Source organism: Chionomys nivalis, chromosome 1 (genome assembly GCF_950005125.1).
Source record: "Chionomys nivalis chromosome 1, mChiNiv1.1, whole genome shotgun sequence".
In the NCBI taxonomy this organism is placed as follows: Eukaryota; Metazoa; Chordata; class Mammalia; order Rodentia; family Cricetidae; genus Chionomys; species Chionomys nivalis.
Window position 1 is genome coordinate 109,262,428 of NC_080086.1, and position 26,184 is coordinate 109,288,611.

A 26,184-nucleotide genomic window follows, 5' to 3' on the forward strand; every position below is an offset into this window, starting at 1 on the left:
ACATTCATGTTGCTTTTTCTCATATCAATGGTAGAAATTTATCTCACTACTTTTGTGGCTCTTTCTGACTTTTCAGAGACATTAAACCAAGTTTCATTACTTTTTAGACCTAGTGGTCAGAATTCTGAAAGTGAAAATAAATAAATAAATAAATAAATAAATAAATAAATAGAATACAAAAATGTCCAAATGAGGAGCTTTTAGACAGAGCATTTATAACCCGTTTGATCGACCTGAGAACAGTGTGGGTAGGAATCGGAAAATAGAAGTATAGAAAACAGTATCCATCCTTACAGTTATGTGATGGGTCCCACTAAAGCAGGCTGTTCGCTTTGATCAAATCTGGAAATTGTGTGGGAAAGAATAACTTTGGAAATTTCATTATTTAGACATTTAGTTAGAAATATCTGGGGGGGGGGGCTGTGTTTTGCTTTGACTGCCTCTTGGAGCTTTCAACCATATAACTCAAGCAAAGAGCTGTCTGCACCCCACCTCCACACCAGCTGATGTTTGGAGCAAAGAAATGCTACAGCCCTATCTCACCGGCTGTTTGAACTGAAAGACAGAAATGGATTCGCTTATGAGTTTGAAATAGGTCCCTGGTGGTTAATTCATAAGCAGGACCCATTCCAACCACTGAGGTCTGGAGACAACCATGGGCAGCCACCTGTCTCTGCCACTTCCCAGGGCCCAATGGCATATGAATAACTCCAGCAACAGGCCCCTCACCCGCATCAGATGCAAAGACATTCTTACCGGAGGAGTGCTGAAAATGTAGAAAGATGAGCCCTTCAGGGCCAAGAACTTGGATCTGAAGTTCTGAGAGGTGTCATCAGCTCCCTGGAGCCTCTCATTTACCCAGCCCATGTGCACCACCTGCAGAGGGAAACCTTGGAAAATTAAAAGCCAAGCCTTAATGAGAGTGTTCTAAAAGCAGCATACTAACCACACTCAACATACAATGCTCTTTGACTTCAACCCAGTACATCTAGAAAACAGTGGGAGATCAAAGAAGTCTACACGAATCTGTAAGTTTCAACTCAAGTAGACAGAAGTATAGGACAGTTTGTGATGGATACCGAGATCCTTGTGGATAAGACTACACAGCAGCTAATTGTGGAGTCCTTGTATGTCTTAAAAATGTGGCGCTACAAGACCTTGAAAGAACAATACTCCAAATGGAAGAAACAAAAGACCCAGGAGAGCCCAAAGAATCCTGTACAATAAAGGAACTCCAGGGGCATCACCATTCCCGACATCAACCTCTATTATAGACTTAGAGTAATAAAACAGCGCGGTATTGGCATAAAAACAGACAGGTGGGCCAATGGAATTGAATCAAAGACCCAGATATTAATCCACACATCTGTAAAAAATGATTTTTGACAAGGAAAATAAAATTATACAATGGAAAAAAGAAAGCATCTTCAACAAATGGCACTGGCATAACTGGATGTCAGCATATAGAAATATACAAAGAGATCCATATCTATCACTATACATGAAACTCAAGTCCAAATGTCAAATTTAAGACTATTAATTCCAACCACACTGAACCTAGTAGAAGAGAAAGTGAGAAGTACCCTTGAACGCATGGACACAGGAGACTACTTCCTAAATATAACACCAGTAGCACAGACACTGAGAGCAACAATAAATAAATGGGACCTCCTGAAACTGAGAAGCTTCTGTAAGGCAAAAGGCAGAGTCAATAAGATAAAAATGCAGCCTACTGAATGGGAAAAGGTCTTCACCAACCCCACATCAGACAGAAGACTAATCTCCAAAATATATAAAGAACTCAAGAACTAGACATTAAAATACCAAATAATCCAATAAAAAATGAGGTACAGATCTAAACAGAATTCTCAGCAGAGGAAATGTTGGCTGAAAGACACTTACGGAAATGTTCAACATCCTTAGCTATCAGAGAAATACAAATCAAAGTGACTCTGAGATACTATCTTATACCTGTCAGAATGGGTAAGATCAAAAACATCTATAATATCTTATGCTGGAAAGGATGCAGAGTGAGGGGAACACTCATCCATTACTGGTGGGAATGCAAACTTGTACAGCCTCTTTGGAAATCAGTATGGCAGTTTCTCAGAAAATTAGGAAACAATCTACCTCAAGACCTAGCAATACCACCCTTGGGCATATATCCAAAGGATGCTCAATCATACCACAAAGACACTTCTCAACTATGTTCAAAGCAGCATTATTCATAACAGTCAGAACCTGGAAACAACCTAGATGCCCCTCAACTGAAGAACGGATAATGAAAAAGTGGTCTATTTCCACAATGGAGTACTACACAGCAGAAAAAAATGACATCTTGAAATTTTCATGCAAATGAATGGAACTAGAAAAAAAAAAACATCTTGAGTGAGGTAACCCAACCCCGGAAAGATGAGCATAGTATGTACTCACTCATAAGTAGATATTAGATATAAAGCAAAGGATAACGAGCCTATAGCCCATGACTCTAGAGAAGCTAAGAATCAAGGAGAACCCTAAGAGAAACATACATAGATTTTCCTGGAAAGGGGAAATAGGCAAGATCTCCTGAGAAAATTGGGAGCATGGGGGTTGGAGGAGAAGGGAGGGTGGAAGGTGAGAGGAGGGGAAAGGGGGAAGAGAGAGGAGAACTTGAGGTAACAGGATAGTTGAGATGGGGAAAGGAGGGAGGAAGGGAGGGAGGGAGGAAGAAAAGAGATACCTTGATTGAGGGAGCCATTATGGAGCTAGCAAGAAACCTGGTACTAGAGAAATTCCCAAGAATCCACAATGACCCCAGCTAAGACCCTAAGCAATTATGGAGAGGGTCCCTGAACTGGCCTTGCCCTGTAATCAGATTAATGATGATCTTAAATGTCATCATAGAATCTTCATCCAGCAACTGATGGAAGCAGGTGCAGAGGTCCACAGTTAAGCACTGGGCTGAGCTCCCAAAGTCCACTTGAAGAGAGGGAAGGGTAATAATATGAGCAAAGGGGTCAACAGCGTGATGAGGAAACATCCCACAGAAACAGCTGACCTGAGCTAGTGGGAACATAAGTCCAAACTAGGCCCTCTGAATATAGGTGACAGTTGTGTGTCTGGGGCAGACTGTGGGGCCTCAATGAGACCAGAATTTATCCTTATTGCTTGCACTAGTATTTTGGAACCCATTCTCTTTGGAGGGATATCTTACTCAACCTAGATGTAGTGGGGAGGTCCTTGGTCCTGCCTCAAAGCAAGGCGCTAGATTTTATTGACTCCCCATGGGAAACCTTATCCTCTCTCAGCAGTGGATGGAGGGATGAGGTGAGGGGAAAGGTGAAGAGAGTGGATAGAGGGGAGGGAATGGGAACTGGGATTGGTATGTAAAATGGGAAAAAAGGTTTTTTTTTTAAATAATTAATAAAAAAATGTGGTGTTACCAGAGACATGGCTCAGCTATTAAAGGCAAAGCGGTTACAACCCAAAGGACAAAAATGCAGTGTTAAATTACACTCTACTAGGGATTATGCAGATGTAAAAAATAGCTATTCATATTTTCAGCATTTATGGTAATCTTGTAGCATCATACAATGTGAAAAAAATGAGTAAGGCTTTTTTACAGTTTAACTCCCTAGCAGTGAAAATAAAATAAAACACAAGCTTCTTACAACTCTAATAGTTTTAACCTTAATCCATAAAATGTAAACTATAAAATCAGAATGTGCTGTAGGTGTAGAATGGAAATACTGATATAATTTGAGAGTCCAGTGAATGACATTGGCCATATTAAAAAACAACTCCCATGCTACCTAAATTTACATATGATACATACTCCATAGTGAATCATCTGAGTGACCCCAGTTCATCTTTCCCGTCTCCCCATTTTCCCATTTCAAGAAAAGCCATTTATCTAAAAAACCAAAATCCTGATAAAAACAAATAAACCCTAAGTTAAGACAGAGTTTCCAACCAACCCCACCCTCATTCTTCCTTGACTAATTTTTAGGGAGAGTCTTACGATGCAGCCCTGGCTGTCCTGGTACTTGCTATGTAGCCCATACTGGCCCCCAAATCATAGAGATCTGTTTCTGCCTCCCCAGTGCTGGCACAAAAGTTGTGTGTCACCATGTCTGGCTTTGCAGCATTTTAAGTGATATATCTTATTCACTATTTCAGTGAGCATTTCCCAGGGTCCTTTGGGGCCCATGACCTTGTTCCAGAGTTTAGAACAGGGACAGAAAGCTCATCAGTAGTTCCCATGGCCTGGGGTAGAACAGCCTTGCAACAGTTTTGTTTTGTTTTGTTTTGTTTTTGCCCAATAACTTTTGGCAGTATTCATTCTTACACATGATAGTCCTGCCCTTGAGGTTAAGATGTCAGCCGACAGGTAAAATACAAACAAGAAAGACAGACATGGTATCTGTTGATAGGGAATGGTGGAAAAAGTAGCAGCTATGGCTGAACATAATTGCCATATGATGTATATTGAACACAAAAAACTGCTATACAAATCTGTAATGTTGTTGTTTACTAGAATTTGCATGTATATGTATAAGCATTGTGTATGAATGCTCAAGCATGTGTAGAGCATGTTTTTACACAGGCACATTTAATTTGTGTACACATACATTCATGTAAAGTCCAGAAAACAGTCTTGGCTATCATTTCCCATGCATTGTGTTCCTTGTTGTTTTTATTATTGTCGTTTTTATTGCAATATACAATTTTCTCCTCTGTTCTTTTCCTTCCCTCTCCTCTTTTACCCTCTTTCATGAGCCCCACACTCCCAGTTTACTCAAGAGATCTTGTCTTTTTCTCCTTCCTATGTAGATCCATGAATGCCTATCTTAGGGTCCTATTTGTTGTCTAGGTTCTCTGGGGTTGTAGAATGTAGGCTGTCTTTTTTCTTTATGTCTAAAAGCCAATTATGAGTGAGTGTGTATTATAGTTGTCTTTCTGAATCTGGGTTACCTCATTCAATACGGTTTTATCTAAATCCATCCATCTGCCTGCAAATTTCAAAATGTCATTAAATTTTTACTACTGAATAGTACTCCATTGTGGAAATGTACCACATTTTCTTTATCCATTCTTCAGTTGAGGAACATCTAGGTTGTTTTCAGGTTCTGGCTATTATGAATAAAGCTGCTATGAACGTAGGTGAGCACATGTCCTTATAGTATGATTGCGCATCCTTTGAGTATAAGCCCAAGAGAAGTATTGCTGGGTCTTGAGGTAGGTTGTTTCCTAATTTTCTGAGAAACTGCCATACTGATGTCCAAAGAGGCTATACAAGTTTGCACTCCCATCAACAATGAAGGAGTGTTCTCCTTACTCTACATCCTCTCCAGCACAAGCTATCACTAGTGTTTTTGATCTCGGCCATTCTTTCAGGTGAAAAGTGGTATCTCAGAGTTGTTTTGATTTGAATTTCTCTGATGGCTAAGGATATTGAGCACTTCCTTAATATATTTTGGTCGTTTTAGATTTGTCTGTTGAGTTTTCTGTTTTTATTTATATCCCATTTTTTTTATTGGATTATTTGTTTTTTTGATGTCAAGTTTCTTTAGTTCTTTGTATATTTTGGAGATCAGTCCTCTGTCTGATGTGGGGTTGGTGAAAATATTTTCCCATTCAGTAGGCTACCATTTTGTCTTGTTGACCATGTCCTTTGCTTTACAGAAGCTTGTCAGTTTTAGGAGGTCCCATTTATTAATTGTTGCTATCAGTATTTGTGCTACTGGTTTTATATTTAGGAAGCAGTCTTCTGTGCCCAAGTATTCAAAGGTATTTTTCACTTTTTTTTTCTATGAGGTTCAGTGTGGCTGGATTTATATTGAGGTCTTCAATCATTTTGGACTTGAGTTTTGTGCATGGTGATAGATATTGATCTATTTTCATTCTTCTACATGTTGGTATCCAGTATAACATCACCATTAGTTGAATATGCTTTTTTCCATTTTATATTTTTAGTTTCTTTTTAAAAATCAGGTTTTCATAGGTGTATGGATTGATATCTGGGTCTTCAATTAAATTCCATTGATCCTTCTGTCTGTTTTTATGCTAATATCAGGCTGTTTTCATTACTGTAGCTCTGTAGTAGAATTTGAAGTCAGACATGGTAATGCTTCTGGAAGTTCCTTTATTGTACAGGATTGTTTTGGCTATCCTGGGGTTTTTGCTTTTCTATATGAAGTTGAGTATTGTTCTTTCGAGGTCTGTGAAGAATTTTGCTGGGATTTTGATGGGGATTGCATTTATCCTGTAGACTGCTCTTTGTAAAATTGCCATTTTTACTATGTTAATTCTACCTATCAAAAAACATGGGAGATCTTTCCATTTTCTGCTACTTTTAATTTCTTTCTTCAAAGATTTAAAGTTCTTTTCATACAGGTCTTTCATTTGTTTGTTTAGAGTCACCTTAAGATATTGTATATTATTTGTGGCTGTTGTGAAGGGTGATGCTTCTCTGATTTCTTTCTCAGCCCATTTATCATTAGTATAAAGGATGGCTACAGATTTTTTTTTATTATTATGTATACAATATTCTGTCTGTGTGTATGCCTGCAGGCCAGAAGAGGGCACCAGACCTCATTACAGATGGTTGTGAGCCACCATGTGGTTGCCAGGAATTGAACTCAGGACTTTTGGAAGAGCAGGCAATGCTCTTAACCTCTGAGCCATCTCTCCAGCCCCCGGCTACAGATTTTTTTGAGTTAATTTTGTACCCTGCTACATTACTGAAGGTGTTAATGAGTTGTAGGAGTTCCTTGGGAGATTTTTTTTTGGGGGGGGGTTACTTATATATGCTATCATCATCAGCAAATAGTGAAAGTTTGGCTTCTTTTCGGGTTTGCATCCCCTTGATCTTCTTTTGTTGTCTTATTACTCTAGCTAGAACTTCAAGTATTATATTGAATAGATATTGATAGAGTGGACAGCCTTGTTTTGTTCCTTATTTCATGGGATCACTTTCAGTTTCTCTCCATTTTGTTTGATGTTGGCTTGCTGTATATTGCCTTTATTATGTTTAGGTATGTTCCTTGTATCCTTGCTCTCTCCAAGACCTTTTTCATGAAGGGGTGTTGTATTCTGTCAAAGGCTTTTTCAGCATCTAATGAGAGGATCATGTTTTGGTTTTTTTTTTCTGTGGTGGATTATATTGACAGATTTTCATATGTTGAACCATCCCTGCATCTCTGGGATAAAGCCTACTTGATCATGGTGGATGATTTTTCTGATGTGTTCTTGAATTTGTTTTGCCAGTATTTTATTGAGTATTTTTGCATCAATGTTCATGAGTGAGATTGGTCTACAATTCTCTTTCTTAGTAGTGTCTTTGTGTGGTTTGGCTATCAGAGAAACTGTAGCTTTGTAAAAAGAGTTTGGCAATGTTCCTTCTGTTTCTATTGTGTAGAGCAATTTGAGGAATAATGGTATTAGTTTTTCTTTGAAAATCTTGTAGAATTCTGTGCTGAAACCATCTAGCCCAGGACTTCTTTTGGTTGAGAGATTTTTGATGACCTTCAATTTCCTTAGCAGTTATAGGTTTATTTAATTTGCTCATCTGCTCTTGATTTAATTTTGGTAAGTGATATTTATCCAGAACATTGTTTATTTGCTTTAAGTTTTCCAATTTGGTGGAGTACAGGTTTTCAAAGTATGACCTGATGACTCTCTCAATTTCCTCCATGTCTGTTGTTATGCCCCCTTTTTCATTTCTGATTTTGTTCATTTGTTAATTTTCTCTACCTTTTGGTTAGTTCGGATAAGGGTTTTTCTCTTTTGTTGATTTTCTCCAAGAACCAATTCTTTGTCTCATTGATTCTTTGCATTGATTTCTTTGTTTCTATTTTGTTGATTTCAGCTCTTAATTTGATTATTTCCTGTCCTCTAGTCCTCCTGGGTGTGTTTGCTTCTTTTTGTTCTAGAGTTTTCAGGTGTTCTTTAACTCACTAGTTTGGAAATTTTCTAGTTTCTTTATGTAGGCATTTAGTGTGATGAACTTTCCTTCTAACACGGCTTTCATCGTGTCCCTTAAGTTTGGCTGTGTTGTGTGGTTATTTTGATTGAATTTTAGGAAGTCTTTAATTTCTTTATTTCTTCCTTGACCCAGTGGTGGTTCAAGTAACATGAACATTGTTTAATTTCCATGTGTTTGTGGGCTTTCTGAAATTAGTGTTGCTGTAGAATTCTAACTTTTTTTCTACTACTTCTTTCTACTACTACTAAGCCATGGTGATCTGATATAAGGTACATGGGGTTATTCCTATTTTTTTTTTTTTGTATCTGTTGAGGTTTGCTTTGTTACTGAGTATGTGGTCAGTTTTTGAGAGGGTTCCATGAGGTGCTGAGAAGAAGGTATATTCTTTTGTGTTTTGGTGGAATGTCTGCTAAGTCCATTTGAGTCATAACATCTGTTAGTTCCCTTATTTCTCTGTTAGGTTTCTGTCTGGCAGATCTGTCCAGTTGTGAGAGTGGGGTGTTGAAGTCTCCCACTATTAGTGTGTGTGGCTTAATGTATGATTTAAGCCTTAATAATGTTTCTTTTACATGTGAGTGTGCCCTTGTATTTGGGGTATAGATGTTCAGTATTGAAATTTTCTCTTGATGAGTTTTTTCCTGTGACAAATATGAAATGTCCTTGTTTATACCTTTTGATTGACTTAGTTTAGAGTCTATTTTGCTAGCTATTAGGATAGCTACACCAGCTTGTTTCTTAGGTACATTTGACTGGAAATTGTTTTTTCCAAACCTTTACTCTGAGGTAATGTTTATCTTTGAGATTGGTGTGTTTCTTGTAAGCAATAGAAGAATGGAGGTCTGTTTTCATGTCTAATCTGTTAGCCTGTGTCTTTTTATAGGTGTGTTCACTTCTATTAAGGTGTATTATTGACCAATGATTGCTAGTTCCTGTTATTTTAATTTTTGTTCTTGGTGGTGTTATTGTATGTGTTTTCCCCTTATTTGGGATTTGCTGCTCTGAAATCATCTTTTTTTTTTTTTTGGTTCTATAGGTGCCGTTTTGCTCTTTATGTTGTTGAGTGTATTCTAACTTGTTGTCTACCCCTCTTTTCCTCCAGTTGATGTAGTTAGGGCTGTGTCTCCAGTGATCACTCCTCCAGGTGCTAGTAGGGTCAAGGTTCAGATAGTCACTCCTTGAGGTGGAGTCGGGGTTTTAGTTCCAGTTGCTCAGCGTTCCAAGAGGTTAGTCAGTGCTTCCTTGATTTTTTTTTTGAGACACAGGGTCTCACTGGCTTAGAACTTGTCAAGTCTGGTAGGCTGACAGGATTCTATGTGGCTTTGCTCCACAATGACATGTGCCACCATGTCAACTTTATTTCCTACAAGCTACATGGATGAAACTCTGGTCCTAAGGCTTGGGAGGCAAATCACTTCACCAACAGAGCTCTTTCCCCATCTTCGACTTTGTCTTTCATATGCCCAAGAAGGTGAGTCATGTCAATGTAATATGATAGAGTGACAATATTATTATTTTGAAACTTTCATATGTGACTTGGGATAGTTTTAATGGAGTTGGACTTTTATTGTAAATGGGACTAGTACTCACAATATAATACGACACCCACAAGTATTTAACGCATCTTAGGAAATCTGCAGACAAGCAAGGTGGTGTTCATCCTGTAGGGAAACTGCTGAAATGGCAGGCTTCCTTGAATGGCTTCAGGCTGACCGTGTGGCGGCAGCAGGGTCTTCTGTCTTCCTCCTCTTCATATGACCATAAACAAGGCAACGAACTCTGAGAAGGCATGTGACGTGCCCACAAGGAGAGAGAATGCTGACATTCACAGATGTGTAAATGAGTATGGATAAACAGAAGTGCACAGGAAATGGGAAGACACTATAGCCAGCTGCATGGCGCAGTCAAAGCTGAAGGTGTCAGCTTTGGATTCCTGGCTGAAATGGAGAAGCGGCAATCTTTTCCTTCCCACAGCAGCAGAATTCAAACAAGGGCAAACTACTTGGATTCTAGTTCATCTGAAGGCCACCACGGGTATTCAGAACGACAGGCACTAGCTGGGAACCCAGCTCCACTTCTGAAGGTGGTACAGCCAGCGTTCGGCTCTCCTTGTCTTCTACGCCCTTCACTTCATCAGTGTCCTGTTGACGCTGTCTCTCTACACGTGGTCAATACCACGCTCGGCACATATTGCACAAGAATGCCATACAGAGGAGTAACCGAGAAGCTTCTGCCCTTGCTACGGTGACAGCTCAGGTGAGGAAGCCTCCAAAACACCAATTAGCTGGATGTGAACTTAATTAAATCTCATGTGTAATTTAATTCTGCCTACATCAGTCGGCACTGAAGTAAGTTATAACTTTGCCATTTTCCAGAACATTGGCGGCTTGTGAATCTTATTTATGTATATGTAGCTAGTTCATAAATAATCTATAGGAATATAATCTTATCTTTTACATTATGAATTTTTTAATGACTTGCTGCGTGTTGTAAGAAGTGTATAGCACACTTTCATGAGTGATGACCTGATGTATTATGTGACACCATTAACTGGGGACAAAGTATTCCACCATCTTCACAGAGGAGTACATTTTCATCCATCTTTTCTGCCGCTATTTCTGTGGAAAGCCCTGTTATTTGTTGGGTCAGAGTAGATAGATACTTGGTTAAATCTATACCAGATTGTCATTATATGTCTGTTTTTTCTTCCATATGAAAAGTAAGTTTCCTGCGTTACTTACGTTACCCTTGGAATATTAAATCAAGGCATCATTATTTCCCTAAATTAAAATCCAAGTTAGAAGAAATTTATTTCAGAAATAAATAAAGCTGTCTGCAGTTTTACTAGGTGAGCACACCCTGGTTTTCCTAAAAGAGTTTCTCTGTTTGTGCTTATTGTCATTAGGTTTAGGCTGGCTATGTGCGCTTTCGTGTGTGTGTGTGTGTGTGTGTGTGTGCGTGTGTGTGCGCGTGCGTGTGTGCGTGTGTGTGTGTGTGTGTGTGTGTGTGTGCGTGCGTGCGTGTGTGTGTGTGTGCATGTCTGTCAGAGGTCAACAATGGCTGTCATTCCTCGGGTGCTTTTTTTTTTCTTTTTTGTTTTGTTTTTGAAAAAGGGCCTCCTGTTGGTCTGGAATTCACTAAGAAGACTTTACTGGCTGGCCAGTGAGTCACAGGGGTCTTTCCATCTCTGTCTCCTTAGTGCTAGAATTACAAACATATACCAATGCACTTGACATTTTCCCCCCTTTTTTAAAATATGGGCTCTGGGAACCAAACTCAGGTCTTTATGCTTTCAAGAAAAGTGAAGTATGTTACAAACTGAGCCATCTCCACAGGCCAGCTTGGCCTTTGTTTTAGACAAGAGTGTTCCAGTTTGAGTGACAATTTGAACAACAACACTACTTTAAGCAACTCCCTAGTTAAATGCTGAGTATAAAATTCTATGCCCTGTAATTTTTTATTAGCCTTTATGCTCCCTTTTCTTTTTACTTTCATTTTAGCAATTGTTAGATGCCATGTTGGATAGTTTTGCATGAACTTGACACATGCTAAAGTCATCTGAGATGAGGGAACATTAATTTAAAAATTCCTCCATAAGATCAGCCTTAGGCAAGCTTATAGGGCACTTTCTTAATTAGTGATGGATAGGGAAGAGCCTACAACCCTCCATCCTCTGAAGTGGGTCCTGGAGACACGGCTCTCCACTGGCATGCTGGAAACCACTAACCTCTCCCCTTCCAGAAGACTTGATGTTTCCATCTTGTTTATCTGGAGCCATCTCTCTGTGGTCACCTGCTGAGACCCTACCCCAGCAGGCAGCAGAGCCCTGTGGTCCCCACCAGATCAGCTGGAGGAGCCAAGGACAAGGACCACATCACTCCTTGCCACCTGTGAAGGGTTAGCTCTTCAAGCACAGAGTCTTGGAAATGTTTCAGAGCTTCTGAGCAGCTCACAGAGTTCAGTTTCAAAAGCAGTAAATCGTTTGTGGAAATAGACAATACAAATTCAGTTGGACACCCCACCGGCGACAAATAAAATGAGAGAATGTTTGTGTGTGAACCAAGTGGAGGTGTCTTAGTGGAAAAATTGGCAAAAAAATTTATCTTCAAACTGTGAAGTTCAGTAGGAATATAATATTTTAATGTGGGAAAATATAGAATGGATGCTATTCTAGTTTGGAGATGTTTATAGAATTATTGCTCATAAAATAGCTAACCCCTCATTAAGCTATGTAAAACACAAACAGCTGATGATTAATTTATAAAATATTGAAAGCAATAACTTATATTTAGAAGAGTTATATTTAGGAATTGCTTCTTTTCCAGTGTAAAAATGCTGGCTAACAAGTACAGTTGAAGCACCGAGTGATTTTCTTGTTTTCTCAGTCAACATTTAATTGACAGAGAAATGTTCTCCTGGGTATCTTTGTCTTGGATTGGGATTCTTTTTTTATTATGATTTTTTTCTATTTACTTTACATCCTGACCAGTCTCCCCTCTCTACCCATTGGACGTTACATGTGTTGGGTCAGTGCCTTCTGGGATCCCTAGCAGCTTACAGATATGGATGTCATCAACTGAATCCCACCTCTGTGATGAGGACTGAGAACTCAACAAGAATGATCTGGTCATTAGAGTAGGGATGTTGCAGATCCAGAGCCAAATCAGCCTAATCTCTCTTTAGCTCCCTTAATAACCACTCATGACTCCCTCCATGTCTGACCTATTATCCTTGTGACTCTCAGGTAAATCCTTTCAGGATTGATGATGTAGGTGGTCCTTCTTTATATGTGTTGCTTTCATTGGTCAAGTAATAAAGAAACTGCTTGGCCTGATGGGTTAGAACATAGGTGGGTGGAGTAGACAGAACAGAATGCTGGGAAGAAGGGAAGTGAGGCAGACGCCATAGCTCTCCTCTCCGAGATGGATGCAGGTTAGAATCTTCCCGGTAAGTCACCACCTCGTGGTGTTACACACATTAATAGAAATGGGTTAATCAAGATGTGAGAGTTAGCCAGTAAGAGGCTAGAGCTAATGGGCCAAGCAGTGTTTAAATGAATACAGTTTGTGTGTTGTTATTCCGGATGTAAAGCTAATCATGCGGGAGCAGGGCGGGATGGAAAACAGGCCTGCTCGCCTCTTCACTACAGATTGATTAACAGACCATGAGCTGCCACCAGCTCCCAAGCTGAGAAGACCACCGGATAAGATGTGGAACCGTCAGTAGAGATTTCCCGACTTTGCTACATGATGTTCCATCACCGTATTTGGAAAGTGCCTTTATCTATGAATTTCTTTGTGCTGTTACCATAGAAACTTCAAGAGACTATTACCACACTGGAATACGGTATTTGTGGAAATCTTTTACCTAGACTTCCAGCTACGGTTACTGAAATTTGACTCCAGAGCAAACTCTCTCATTCCCTTCGAGATGAGAACTACGCTGTTGAGTCAACAGCATCACCTGACAACATGATCCCAAGTCACACAGGCCTCTCTCCCTCCTAAATCCCCTCTGGGCTCCCACAGTCCTCTCTAAACACCTCTCAAATCACATTTTCTACTGGATACATCCACAGACCACATTTATCTACATTTGAACACAGGCAATCAGAACAGTCCCCAAATGTGTTTCTTCATAAATAAAGAGCATTAAGTCCACACGTGGGTCAGAGTCTACCAAATTCAGCTTGACTCTCACTAGCATTTTCCTACCTAAATTTCACAAAAGGAAGAGTCCACTTTGGGGTTTGTTATCCTACTGAGTTGAAGGCACACACCTACCTGGTCACAGGGAGAGCAGCATTTATTCGCCATTTTCATCTGTGGAGGAAAGACAGCAAGAGGTCAGTGCGCCACACACATCAATTTCTTCATTTTTCATCCTGTCTAAATGGAAGCTCAAATTAATCAACCCCAAAAACTTCCTTGGAAGATTTTTTTTTTCCTTTATGCTGGGCTTATCTTCAAACCAGAGCAAACACACACTTAACCACAGTCGTTCTCGAAGTCGATAAAAAACAAAACAAAAGGAAGTGTGGAGACACACTGATGTCATTGTTACCAAGTGCCAGTCATTGAAGGGAGGACAGCTGAGGGATGACAGATGCATGAACACGTGAGAAGAAAGAAGGAAGATGGCCTCTGTGTCACACCATCTAACTACTATGACCAGTGACCACAGTGGATAGTTGATTCTTTACTCCTTTCCCCAAACCCTGTAGGTGTCACTTTCAGTAATGTTACCAGTGAAGAAATGGTGGTCTCAAAGAAGATACACCCAAGACTGTGAGCCCACATGTCTGCCCTGCCAAGCAGCCCAGGAGTCACCTTAAATAGTCATCCAATCAGGAGCACCCTATACTGACCGATATTTCTTCAGATGCCAATCAAATACCACCTGCTTCTTTTGGCTTTGCTTATTTGTCTATTTAGTTATTTAATTGAAAAAAATCTATCCATCTAGACCCTAGGGATTCAAAGTATGGAATATTAAAACCAAGAACATAGGAAGGTGCTTCTTTATACATTAGTAGAAAGATGGCTCTTGTGTCTTCAGGATAGAAATTTCGCCCATCACTGCTTCCCTAAATATCTCAGATTATTCAACCAACTTCTGTCTAGTCACGGGCAGGACAGGGCAGGGGGTGAGCAATGAGGGGACAGCGGGCACCAGACGGTGGCTCAGAGTATCACAGGTCTCACCAGGCTGAGGAATGGGACACAAACACACAGCATGGGTATTTGGAGGGGGTGAGGATGGGAGCCGGGCCAAGCCTTTGGTTATGGGGCCAGCCCTGCCACAGATCCATAGCTACAGCTTGTCATTCTTCACGAGAGACTTAAGAAGGAGCTGATGTTCTCCTTCTCCCAACCATCTCTATGTATTCCTTTACTTTACAACTCTTACTGACTTTGAACACTAAACCTATCACCCAAGGGCACCAGATACTTTTTTTTTCTGACCCAGAGATGCTTTCAGTGAGACACAGTTTATGATTTTGGATAGGTATGTCCTTTTTAATTTTTTAAAAATAAATGTTTATTGGAATAATGGCATTCTCCAGGGGAAAAAAATTTAAAAATGCCCATGATTTGTGTGTGTGTAAGTTTGTGCTCATGTATATGTGTGCATATATTTGAGAAGCCCAGAGAAAATTAGGGTATCCAGGATATACTATCATATTTTTATCCCAGTTAGTAGTTTATCCAAATAAAATTGCCGCATTGAATTTAACACATTTGGATTTACACACACACACACACACACACACACACAGAACTCTATGTGTGTATCAAGAGAGAGATAGGAAGGATGGAGACAGAGACAGGAAGAGAATTAGCCTGAACGTTTCCAAATGTCTATATCTAAACACATTTTAATAGCTTAAATTTTAGTTATTTGAGTTGGATATTTGATCTGTTGAAACAAGTATATGTTCTGCATGCAGACCAAACCTTGCAGTGGGTTAATCAAACTTGGAACATTCTCATCACCACTGCTAATGGAAACATGGAGGGAGTAAGTCCTGGGCCAGATGCTTACATGTTGAAGCGTCAGGTCACTGATGTTGGCTGAGATTGCACGCAGCCATTCCGCACAGTCCTGGGCAGTGGAAAACTGAAGGACTCCTGTGCTGGTTCCATCCAGGGCCAGCACCTCGAATGCACTGGACCTACAGCAGAAGAGAAGACACCAGGGAGGCTGTCACCTGGGAGAGAATGACACTGCTCCAGTCCATCCAGCAGGGGACAGGCGCTTCCAGCCCCTGCTGCCCTAGGCTCAGCTGTGATACACCTAGGAAAGAGCAGACAGTCCTACTCTCCTAGACAACAGGCATAATAGGTTAGCTTTACCAAAACGAAAATCCACACTGAATTTCCTCACTAGGAACCATTTCTAATATAACAGGAACAAGGAAAGCAGGGCAGGTGGGGATGAAGCCTTGTTCTGGCTAAAATCTCAGAGTTTCTATTTAATAGAAACTACAGCATCTTAGTTGTAGTTGCTCTGAAGCCCATTTACCTCATGGAACCTAGCGTGACATCAGACAACACACTCAGTGCTGACTGGGACTGGAACTTCCCCGTGCATGTACTTAGGATGGACCGTAGGGCTCTGGAGAAGCCTCAGGTCCTTGCTTTGGTCTGAACACGGGGCATGACTGATATTAGGCTGACTCAATCCCAACAACTTTCCTTATGGAGAAGTCCTTAAATCCCCTATTGCACATGCATAGTCTGCTCTAACCTGTGCTGTAACAACCTCTCAGCTATTGCTCCTGCTACGCAAGATGAGGGCTTAGAGGAGGAGGTGGACCAAGACCTTCCTGGGTGTGAGCAGCTCTCAAAACAGCTTCCCAGGAGCGAGCGATCTTTCTTTTTAAAACAGGTATCTCCCCGGCTGTCCCCACCTTAATTGGCACTTCTTGAATGAGAATGAAGCATCTAATTGTTCCCAGCTGACTTTTCAGTCTGGTGGAGTATGAAGGGTGATGCGTGTAGTTGAAAACCTTGCCAGAGGATGAACCTACAGGGAAGGCACGGGCAGCTGACAGGATGGCTTAAGAAATGGACCAGGCATTTTTACTACAGCCTTTACATGACTGTTTCTAGTTGTTTCTTTCCCTTGTGTCTTCTTGGTTGACCCATTTGTCTCTGACTTCTCTATTTCAAGGTTCCCTGTTCCCTGTGTAACTGCCTCAGATCTGCATGTTCTATGACAAACTATCTCTTTCTCTATGTGGCAGTGAACAGCATTAAAAATACGTCCTTGTGTTTATTTTGGACATGGACTTCATTCTAACTGCAAGAGGAAGTCACCAGGAGGCTTTGAGCAAAGAAACAGCATGATCGGAAATGGATGATAAATTGGCAAAAAAAGAGAAAAAAAAAGAAAAAAAGGAAAAAAATGTATTGAAAATGGTCCAAAGGGACAGTGGGGAATGAGAGAGGACTAGTAACTGCTGGAGTAACCAGGCAAGGAGGGCGCTTAGGAAAGCCAGCCTGGGGAGATGGCTGAGGAGGGGAAATGAGTCAAGAGACTGGACTCAGATCATGGGAAGAGAAAAATCAACAGTGAACACAAGGTTTAGCTGGATGCACAGAAGCATAGCTGGAATGATCAGCAGCTGTGCCGGAGGAACTGGACCCAATATGTGAAGAACGCCAGACCAGGGACACAGTTTGGGCCATCTGTTTGCTTGCGATGCTTCCTGAGCTGAGCTGGGAGTGGGTGGTGGAATAGTCGCGTGTGGGCACTAGGGACGCATCTTGTCTAGAAATGGAAAATAGGAGCTGTCCACCCTGCAGGGTCAGGCTGTGAGGAGAAGAGAGCTCACCAAGGAACAACCTGAACAGTGCAGCAGCTGGAACAGAGCAACCAGCAGAGGGACCACCAAGACTAATGGGCTAAGCTGGAGATGCTAACCGGGCATGCGGCCCTAAAAACCTGCACCCCAAGGAAGGTTTCTGCAACAGAAATGAGTGTTGGTGTGCTGATGTTCTCTGTACAGCGATGTGAAGACTCGGAGTCCTGCTGCCTCCCAAATATAGAAAATACTGCAGACCAACAGATGTGTAAATCCCAGAACAAGAAACATGGAGAAGCAAGGCAACCAGGCTCTTCTAAAAGACCAAAGTGCCTCAACTACCAAACATACAAATACTAAAATAAGCAAAATGTCAGACCAATATCCTAAGCTTTCTGGTAAAAATGATTGAGAGCCCGAAAATGGATACAAAGGTGATAAATTCAGTCTAGAACATGAAGCAGGTCTCAGAGGGACGTGGATCTGGATACAATCCCTCTTCATCCCTCAGATAAACAGTAAAACTAGCAGACTCCAGGGTTCTAGCCGTCATTTTTCAGTGGGGAGGGTACCATCCACCTAGGGTGATGTCAGAAGACCTTTGGAGATGGAGTCAAGTCTAGCCTTTGTTTGGATCTGAATAGAATTTCAGTAAACAGTGACATCAGGACCAATAGAATTTGACAGGATTTGATTATGTTTTATGAAAGTATTATGTGAAATACATTATATGTCAGAGGAAAACTCTAATGAAGGCTGGGGAAGGTGGATAGAGCCTGCCACAGTGTACTTGAGCTCTTCCTGGAAATAACGACCCCTGCCTCTTTCTTCAAGCTTCTGGAATGCCATTCAGAGCTCCTTCTGTATTGACGTGTCCTGAGACCCAAAGCCTTGCGCCTACTCCAGCAAGGTTTGAGATCCCCAAGATGCTCCTCCCCCAGGACAGGACTGTTTCCCAGGGAGCTGCAGCATCCACCTGCATGGTCATCAGGCCTCATATACAACTAACTGCTATTCACTCTCCCTGAGCCATGCAAAGCCTGTGTAGGGCTGAAGGGACAGTTGAATCTCAAACAGCAACTCCTTCCTGAAGGCTCTGCATTCTCTGCTGCTGTCCATCCAATCTCACGTCAACACCCATATCCGTATTGGTAACCACACAGAAAACCGCTTATGCCTTCCTCAGATAAAAACCTGTTAGACTGTCACAAAGTCAGCTGAAGACAACAAATTGATTCTACAACAGAGTTCAGTAATGGGGGCAGGATATGCATTTGTCTGTCAATCAGACTCCTCGTTTTTAAACCTGCATCCTTATTTGCATCATAAACCCTAAACTTGTTATTTTTTAATGTGTCCCACTAGAAGTCTCCTTTTCATTGCAAGATCAAATGCTAACTGATGTTCCGAGTGTTTTCTGAGAAGACGTCCTCAACAAATATATTGGCTTTCGTGTACCAGGGAACCGCACTGTCCAGATGCTCGTGGAGCTGGGACAAGCTATGATTCACCCACACCAAGCACGTTGCTCAACATAGACACAAACCCTCTGGTCACTCGTGCCTTTCTGTTTCGTGAGGATACTGGCAGGAAATGGCAAACAAGTTCCTGCCACGTGGTGTTTAAATTCTGCTCCAAGGAGCCTCTGGCAATGTTTGCTGGCTGGGATTCTACTGATTTTTATAGAGGTGAGAAAATAAGGAAAGGTTTTCACTGAGCGCAGTGGGCAGAGATGGGGGGGTCAGTTCAAGGCTGGTCTCAGTTATAAATATGTCAGACCTTGTCTCAAGAAGAGAAGGAGAGGGATAGAGAGAGGGAGAAGGAGAGATGAGAAGAGCCCTCTCTTAGCTCCTGATAGTGAAGCTGTCTGATCTGGAGAAACTGTAAGATCCTTGTGCACTGAGAGGAAGAGGGGGAGAGGGAGGAAGAGAGGGAGGAAGGGAGGAAGAGATGGAGAAAGAATCCTCAGATAGTTAAAAAGGCAAGACTATAAAATCTTATGTCCCTCTCCTATTTCTGTCTTTTAAAGATTCAATAAATGCTTTTTCATATACATGTGTTCATGTACATGTGTGGATGGGTACCCCTGAAAGAAGAAGGGGGAGTTGGATCATCTGTAGCTGAAGTTACATGGGTGCCCTTTCGATGTGTGTTTTCAAACAGGTCAACAATGTGCAAAGAATTCTTATGCTTTTTCAAATGATATATTAATTCTCCCTGTATTTCTCTGTAAGTCTTTGAAGTAGAAGGTTTAATAATATAGGGGAAAATTTGAAGATGCTCACACACTCCATACACAATCGAGGGAGCCAGCTAGCAACAATCCTTCCTTTTGTAAATTAAACATGGTGCATCAGTTTTCGAACAGTGTAGTGGCGTTACCTTCACCGTATGAAGAAGGGGCCACTACTGAGGTTTAGAAACTGATGTGTACGTGCTAATCACTTACCCAAGCTGACTTATCAGCCCAGGCTGTCAAAGGCAAGGGCCCACAGTCAGGTCAGGAGAAAGGAGGGGCTTCTGACTCCAGCCCTCTCTTAGCTTCCTGACAGTGAAGATGTCTGATCTGGAGAAACTGTAAGATCCCTGTGCATTGAAACCATGGCAACCGCTGTTTCCAGGGGCACATGGTTCATTCTTCCCCAACCTCACAATCCGTTTGAACCTGGTTTCTGTTTTGGGTTTGGTTATACTATGTTGGCTATGATGGCCAATGGCTGTCATTTTACTCTTTCCTTCTAGGGCAAGACTGCAGCTGCAGACTGTAGATGCACAGAAATCAAACGGCTGCCTGGGAAAACCGGCAGGAGCTTTGAAGAGGACCTTATCTAGGTAAAGAAAAAGAACACCTCTATGCTACAAAATTGATAGGGGCAGAACACTTTACCTTCATAGGAACAGATCTAAGCTGAGCAAGAAGCAGGATGCATTTGCAAAGTGCAGCTTGAGGTATCTCCTCTCCACTCTGCACAGGCAAGACAGTCTGTGCCAGAAAAGGAATCTGGGCAGAAGAGTCTCCTTGGGAGAGACTTGGTCTTTGTGGGTGACAGACCAAAGGTCTATCGACATCAGTGTCCTTTTAAAGACCCCATTGGGAGCTCTATTACCACTTCTTAAATGTGAGATCAAAGTGGGCAGTTCACCAGAGAGTTACGAGGACCAGCCACCATAGCTGATCTGGGGCTCCACAGTCCACGGTGGAAGGCTGATTGCCGATGCTGTCAGGTGCCTGGCCTGTGCAGCTTTGAGTTCAGACTACACTGAAGGAGCTAGAGTGAGCCCTGAGGTCACTTCACACACTGGTACAGAGTCCGTGCCTCTAGAACCTTCTTCATCTCCTTTCCCAACCCAGGCTCTCTGGACCTGGTATTAACTTCCCTGGATAAGAAGCAGTGACTGGATCCCTTTCTTTACTACTGCGAAATCCCCTGTCACTGAGGTTTCTTAACTTTGTTGCGGAGATGGGGATGTGGTAAACTGAGGACAGACGGTCAAGAAAATGACTTTGCCTACAGCAGTGGGTCAGGAGCAGAGGAATTAGATGCCAGTCTGCCACTGACGGAGATGAAAGATCTGTGAGTACCGCGGGAGGCAGGGGCAAGCTCTGGGGAGAAAGCCATGCCTGTTGTTATGCCTCTTTCATCCATTGTGATTTAATTCTTCCAGCTTTAAAACCTCTTCCTATTTATTTCCATTTCAGATCTTGAGAGCCAATTAAATCTCTACCCACAAAGGAAAGGAGAATCAACTCAGCCTTCAAATGGGAGGGGACTCACGATGAGTTTTATCTTGCTCTGCAGCGAAGAAGCAATCTTTGTGCCTGAAAGTGCAGGCTTCAGGGTCCATCAGCACATGGGGCACTAATCCCCTGCAATCAAGATGAATCGTCCTCAGAGATAGAAATGAAAGATTCTACATGGAGAAACTGATATTGGATGCAGGCAGAGAGACAGACGCAGAGAGTTGGAGGGAGTCAGGCATGGAGGGAGTTACGTGAAATGATTATGTGTGCGTCAATCTAGAAGACAGATAACTGGTTGTGGCAGCAGGAGAGGTGAGTGCGGGGCTAGCTGAGGGGATAATTGTAGCAGCATTTTGCTTCTGAACCTACATGGACTCAGATCAGGACAATTATGCACAAGGGGTCACTAGCCGAAGTAGCAGTGACCGCAGCCCATCCGAAGTCTCTGTGGCTTCCGCAGAAGAGTGATTCATTTGAGTGCCCACTGCAGACCACTGGCTCATTTACGTGCCCCTGAGCAGCTGGCACACAGCAGGTATCTGGAGCACATGTAGCAAGGCATTACCTCTGTCAGTCTTCTGTCTATAATATGAAGTTATCTGTGAATTTAAAGACAGTGCTTCGAGAAAGCAACAGCAATCCTATCGCCTGCCGCTGCCGACAAGGTTGTGGGGTCCCCAGACAGAGAGGGATCCTTCCTGGACAAGGTGGAGGAGAGCAGGGCAGCCAAGCCAGGGCCCCCGTCATAGGCATCCAACACAGCTACCTGGGACCAATAGAAGATTCCCTGGTCCTAGGAAGGATTAAGCCTGCTGCTCCTTTCCTCTCGTTTCCAAGCTCCAGAATAAACATCGTGCTATATGGTGCCCATCGGGATCCTGTCTGACAACTCCCCATGCAGACCTGATCTTCGCTATCAGGGACTACACTCCTTCATCTCACAGCAGGCCCTCTTCCTGCTGAGTCCAATGGTTTTCAGGACTCTTTTCCTGCATACTATGTGAAGCCGATCCCAGAGGCTCACAGGCGTTGGGAACACTGTACTCTGAAAGACCTTGACTGCCAGATACATTCTATAGAGAAGCTTTTTTTTTTTTTTTTTTTTTTTTTTAATTTTTGGAATGAGTGTTTAAACATGGCACCATCTTTTGCAAAACAGATCAAAGCATTTATCAGGATAATTGTGACTTGCACTATCACTTTGCAAAACATGCTTATCTACAACATGCCTAAACATTCTGCTTTGACTCCACCAAGCCCATCTGGTCCTCACTGGTTCTTATGTAAGGGATCACTTCAAAACAAATGGGGTTTTCCCTGAGTTATGAAATAAATCTTCATTGTTGTTATCAGAATCTGGACAGATGGGGCAATGGGACCCAAAGTTGTTGTCTTCACTTCCTCCAATTCTCTTTCTTCTTTTCCTTCCTGCCCCCCTTTCCTGATGTGCAGAAAGAACAAGTTCAATGACTCCTTATTCTTTTCAAAGCCAGCATAAAACAAAAGGTGTGGAAATGGGTCCTCTGTATGGAAGGATAGGAACGGTGCCTTTTGGAAAGGATCATGTAACACAGGGTGGTGGGTGAGTGTGGGTTCCTGTACTGTTTAGCTTTGTGCACTAGGGTTCCCTAGAGAAACAGAACCAATAGGGAATCTATCTACTCTCTCTCTCTCTCTTTCTATCTTTCCATCCATCCATTCATCTCCAGTGGGGATTTATTAGATTAGGTTACAAAGTTTTGGCTATGTAGTCCAACGATGCCTGCATTCTGGAGAGGCGAGGAACCTGGTAGCTACTCAATTCATAAAGATCCTGGTGTATCCCGGAGGATTCTGAAGAGCCACTGGTCTTCAGTCCGCAATGGAAGGCTGAAAATGGGTTCCAGTATCAGCGAAGGATGACAGTGACAGGAACCGAATAGACACACTCACTAACAAAGAGTGAAGGTCACTAGGTGAAGGGAGCGGCTTTCCCTTTGGACTTCCTTGTATCTGGGTTGTCACCAGAAGGTGCCATTCACTCAGAGGTGACTTCCTTTCCTGGTTAATCCTTCTAGGAATTATCCTTACAGACCTTCCCAGAGGTATGTCTCTTTATAGACCTATACATTATGAATCCAGTCTAGTGGGTGACTAATTGCTCTTCTTTGGGGATAGTCACCCTTTAAGACATCTCCGTGCTCCTCTGCACTTATAGTTAGGCTTTACCTTGCTTTCACAAAACCATCTCAGGAAGCAGTGAAGTCTTGTCTCTCATTCCTTTTGTTCAGAAAGAACAACAGCTGGGAACACCTGTAAGCATCCCCATCACAGTCCCCAGAGGGCAGCTGGGGAAACCACAGGTCCCAGTCCATGCCTCCCTCTCCAAACCCTTGCCTCTCTTCTCAAACATCTGCCTCTCAGCAAGAACAAAACATAGGTGGAAACACCTGCAAGAAGCCACATCACAGTCCCCAGAGGGCAGCTGGGTAACTCCAGGTCCCAGGCCATGCCTCCTTTCTAAAACCTTGACTCTCTTCTCAAACCATTGCCTTTGGGCTTCACAACCCCTCTGCTCAGTTTTTCTACACATTCTTCACTATCAGAAAGATTGTCCATGTCTGCTGGCACACTTATTGCTCTTGTTTTTTCACCTTGATGATTGGACCAGCAAGTCCAATGCCTTGGTCTTTGCATGAACCCAGACAGTGACTATCTAAGCCAGGCTGGCTCCTAACTGAGGAGCTATAAGAGGTAGTAACTGACATATGTCAGTGGCTATGCGTCACTGATTTTTTCCATGGTAGAAAATCAGTGCGGTAGAGCTAAACGAAATGTTAGCTTCCCTCCACGAATAGCTAGCCTTCTTCATAGCGGTGACCAATGGTTAAGCTGTGCTTGTGAGAGGCATCTTAGTAGCCAGTCCAGGACTCAAAGTTGCAGTATGAGGCTGAGCTGTTTGCAGTGTGACATGGCTGTAGGGTCACAGGCATCTTCCTGCATTTACAGAGTTGAGCCTACTGAGCCCTCTGACGAGACCCTCTGAGAACATGCTGGAAGTTGGCATGTATTAGTTTCATATCCACATATTCTGCCCTCAGATTCTCAGTGAACAACTACTCTCTGTCTTGTGTGGTATAGTCTTAAAACAGCCTTAACCCCCAAAGGGCTTGATCACAGCCATACCTGGCACAGAGCCTGTTTTGAAAACCATTCCAGCAAGGGAGGAGTCTCATGCCAGGGCCATGGAAGAAGGTTTGATGATATGAGAGTTTCCCCATGACTCAGTGTGGTCCCTCAGCTGTGGGGCCAGCTCTGTCCTACAAACATATGGACCTAGGGGGAGACATGGCTAACTGTACCAGGACCTGCTCATAGCTGATGCTGAATGGCTCCTGAGTGTTCCTGAAGGCTTTGGGGCTCTGGTCCAGGAAACAAAGCAATCTACACGAGACACCTACCTACTTCTGACATCGGGCCAGGCCTGGTGGTTTTAGTGTCCAGTAGACCTTGATGGTTCTGGAGCCCAGGTAAGCACCCCTCCCAACTCTGGTCATGGAATAGCTATGCCATTTCCAGCCAGAGCTCTAGAGGGAGATACTTCTGAAGTCTCTAGGGCAGGCTTGTCTGACAGTGTCCCGCAGTGATTCCTCTGAGATTCAAAGACTTGGGTCTCAGTTCCAGTTCTTTACGGCTATGCACCAAGAAAGGTTGGCCTGGATGAGACTGGAAGGAAATGTCTCCCACGGTGCCCTTGCAGTCTCCTGGGATGGCCTTACACCTGGGCTTGGGTTCCTTTTCAGCCACCGATCAGAGTAGTGTAACCACGCCCCCCGGGAATCTTTCCAGCCTTTCATCAGTATCCTCAGAGACCCAGAGGAAGATACTCCAGTTTATGAACCCAGCACCAGGTTTGCAGTATAAAATCCTTCACAGTAGCCCCAGAGAACTCAGTTCTGGAGCAGTCCATCCTATCCAGGGTAAAGGAAGATGCATGCCCCTTAAAACGCTCACGTCCATCAACTGTGTCTTCTGCTGCAGATGCAGTCTGAACAGTTGATTTAATCATGCAAGACAAATCAGTGAAGTTGAAACGCAGGTCATTTTAACAAGGCAATGAGTGGGGAAAAGCAAGAAATCAGAAAGAGTAAATAAATCATGGTGAGCTGATAGATCATGATGGGAGTTCCAGACAGAGAGGGAAGAAGCAACAGGCAGAACACGATGTCTGGAGATATCATGAGTCTAGAGAGATCTGAATCCAGAAAGCTTGAGATATCCCCAGAGTAATCAATTCAAAGTAGCAGAGCCAATCATATTAATCCAATTCTCAAGAGAGAGAATTCTGAAGCAGCAAAAGAGAACAAAATATCATCTATAAGGGAAAAGCCTTCAGATTCTTGGCCAAAAATTTCAGGAGGAACCACACCCTCCTGGGAGTCAGAATGCTGCATTTAGAGTATTAGAAGGGGAAAAACCAAGTGGGAATTCAATGCCTGACAAGGTTGTCCTTTGGACCAAAGGCTGAAGGAGTTATCACCATGATAATCACAGCAGTGCTCAAAGGATTTGCCAATCTGTTAAGAACAAAATGCTAAACAATGTACAGAAATGTGTGAACACGAACGGGAAAGCTTATCAGTTTTGCCCCATGGTTGATGTCACATAACAGCATGTGGCTGTGATTGAAGAAGAGGCCCAAGACAAGAGCAGGAATGCCCACCTCTACTTCCTCCTGTACAGGTGTATTTATCACTCTGCTGCCAACCTCCACCGATGCCAAACTCCAGCTTTTTCATTCTCTCCAGGTAAGCTAGACACCGGTGACTTTTCAGGGAACTCCCGGGCTTATGATGCTGGGTGGGACTTCTGAGGCCGCTAGCATCACAGACTAAACAGCTCCCAGGTCCTAGGTCTCTCTAGTGTCTAGGTAGGTACTGGATGACCCTGTCCCCAGTGTCAACCTAATAAATTCCATTTATCATACACACACACACACACACATATACACACTATACTCAAGATTCTCATGATCTATAGTATAGTATACCGTTACTATAGTAACAGTAAAAATGTTGGCATGTGAGCCTGTAGGAGCACTGAGGATCACCACCCCCACCTTCTACAAAGCTGTCTACAGACAGACTTGTCTCAGTTCATGGAGATGAAGAACTAAAAATAATATTT

General features: G+C 42.6%; 1 protein-coding gene across 2 annotated transcripts in view; it reads right to left on the reverse strand.

Annotated features, from left to right (window-relative positions):
• The window catches only part of Sntg2 (syntrophin gamma 2), a 209,624-nt gene that overhangs the window by 56,988 nt on the left and 126,452 nt on the right, over positions 1-26,184 (reverse strand). Inside the window, exons 1-4 of one of the 2 annotated variants that reach the window (XM_057778504.1) lie at positions 24,948-24,967; positions 15,512-15,641; positions 13,750-13,788; positions 757-876 (exon numbers count right to left, since the gene is read on the reverse strand). In XM_057778504.1, the coding sequence (XP_057634487.1) occupies positions 757-876; positions 13,750-13,788; positions 15,512-15,641; positions 24,948-24,967 (309 nt within the window). Of the gene's footprint in view, positions 1-756; positions 877-13,749; positions 13,789-15,511; positions 15,642-24,947; positions 24,968-26,184 lie in introns of those variants that run through there. The other variant, XM_057778495.1, reaches the window with a different exon arrangement.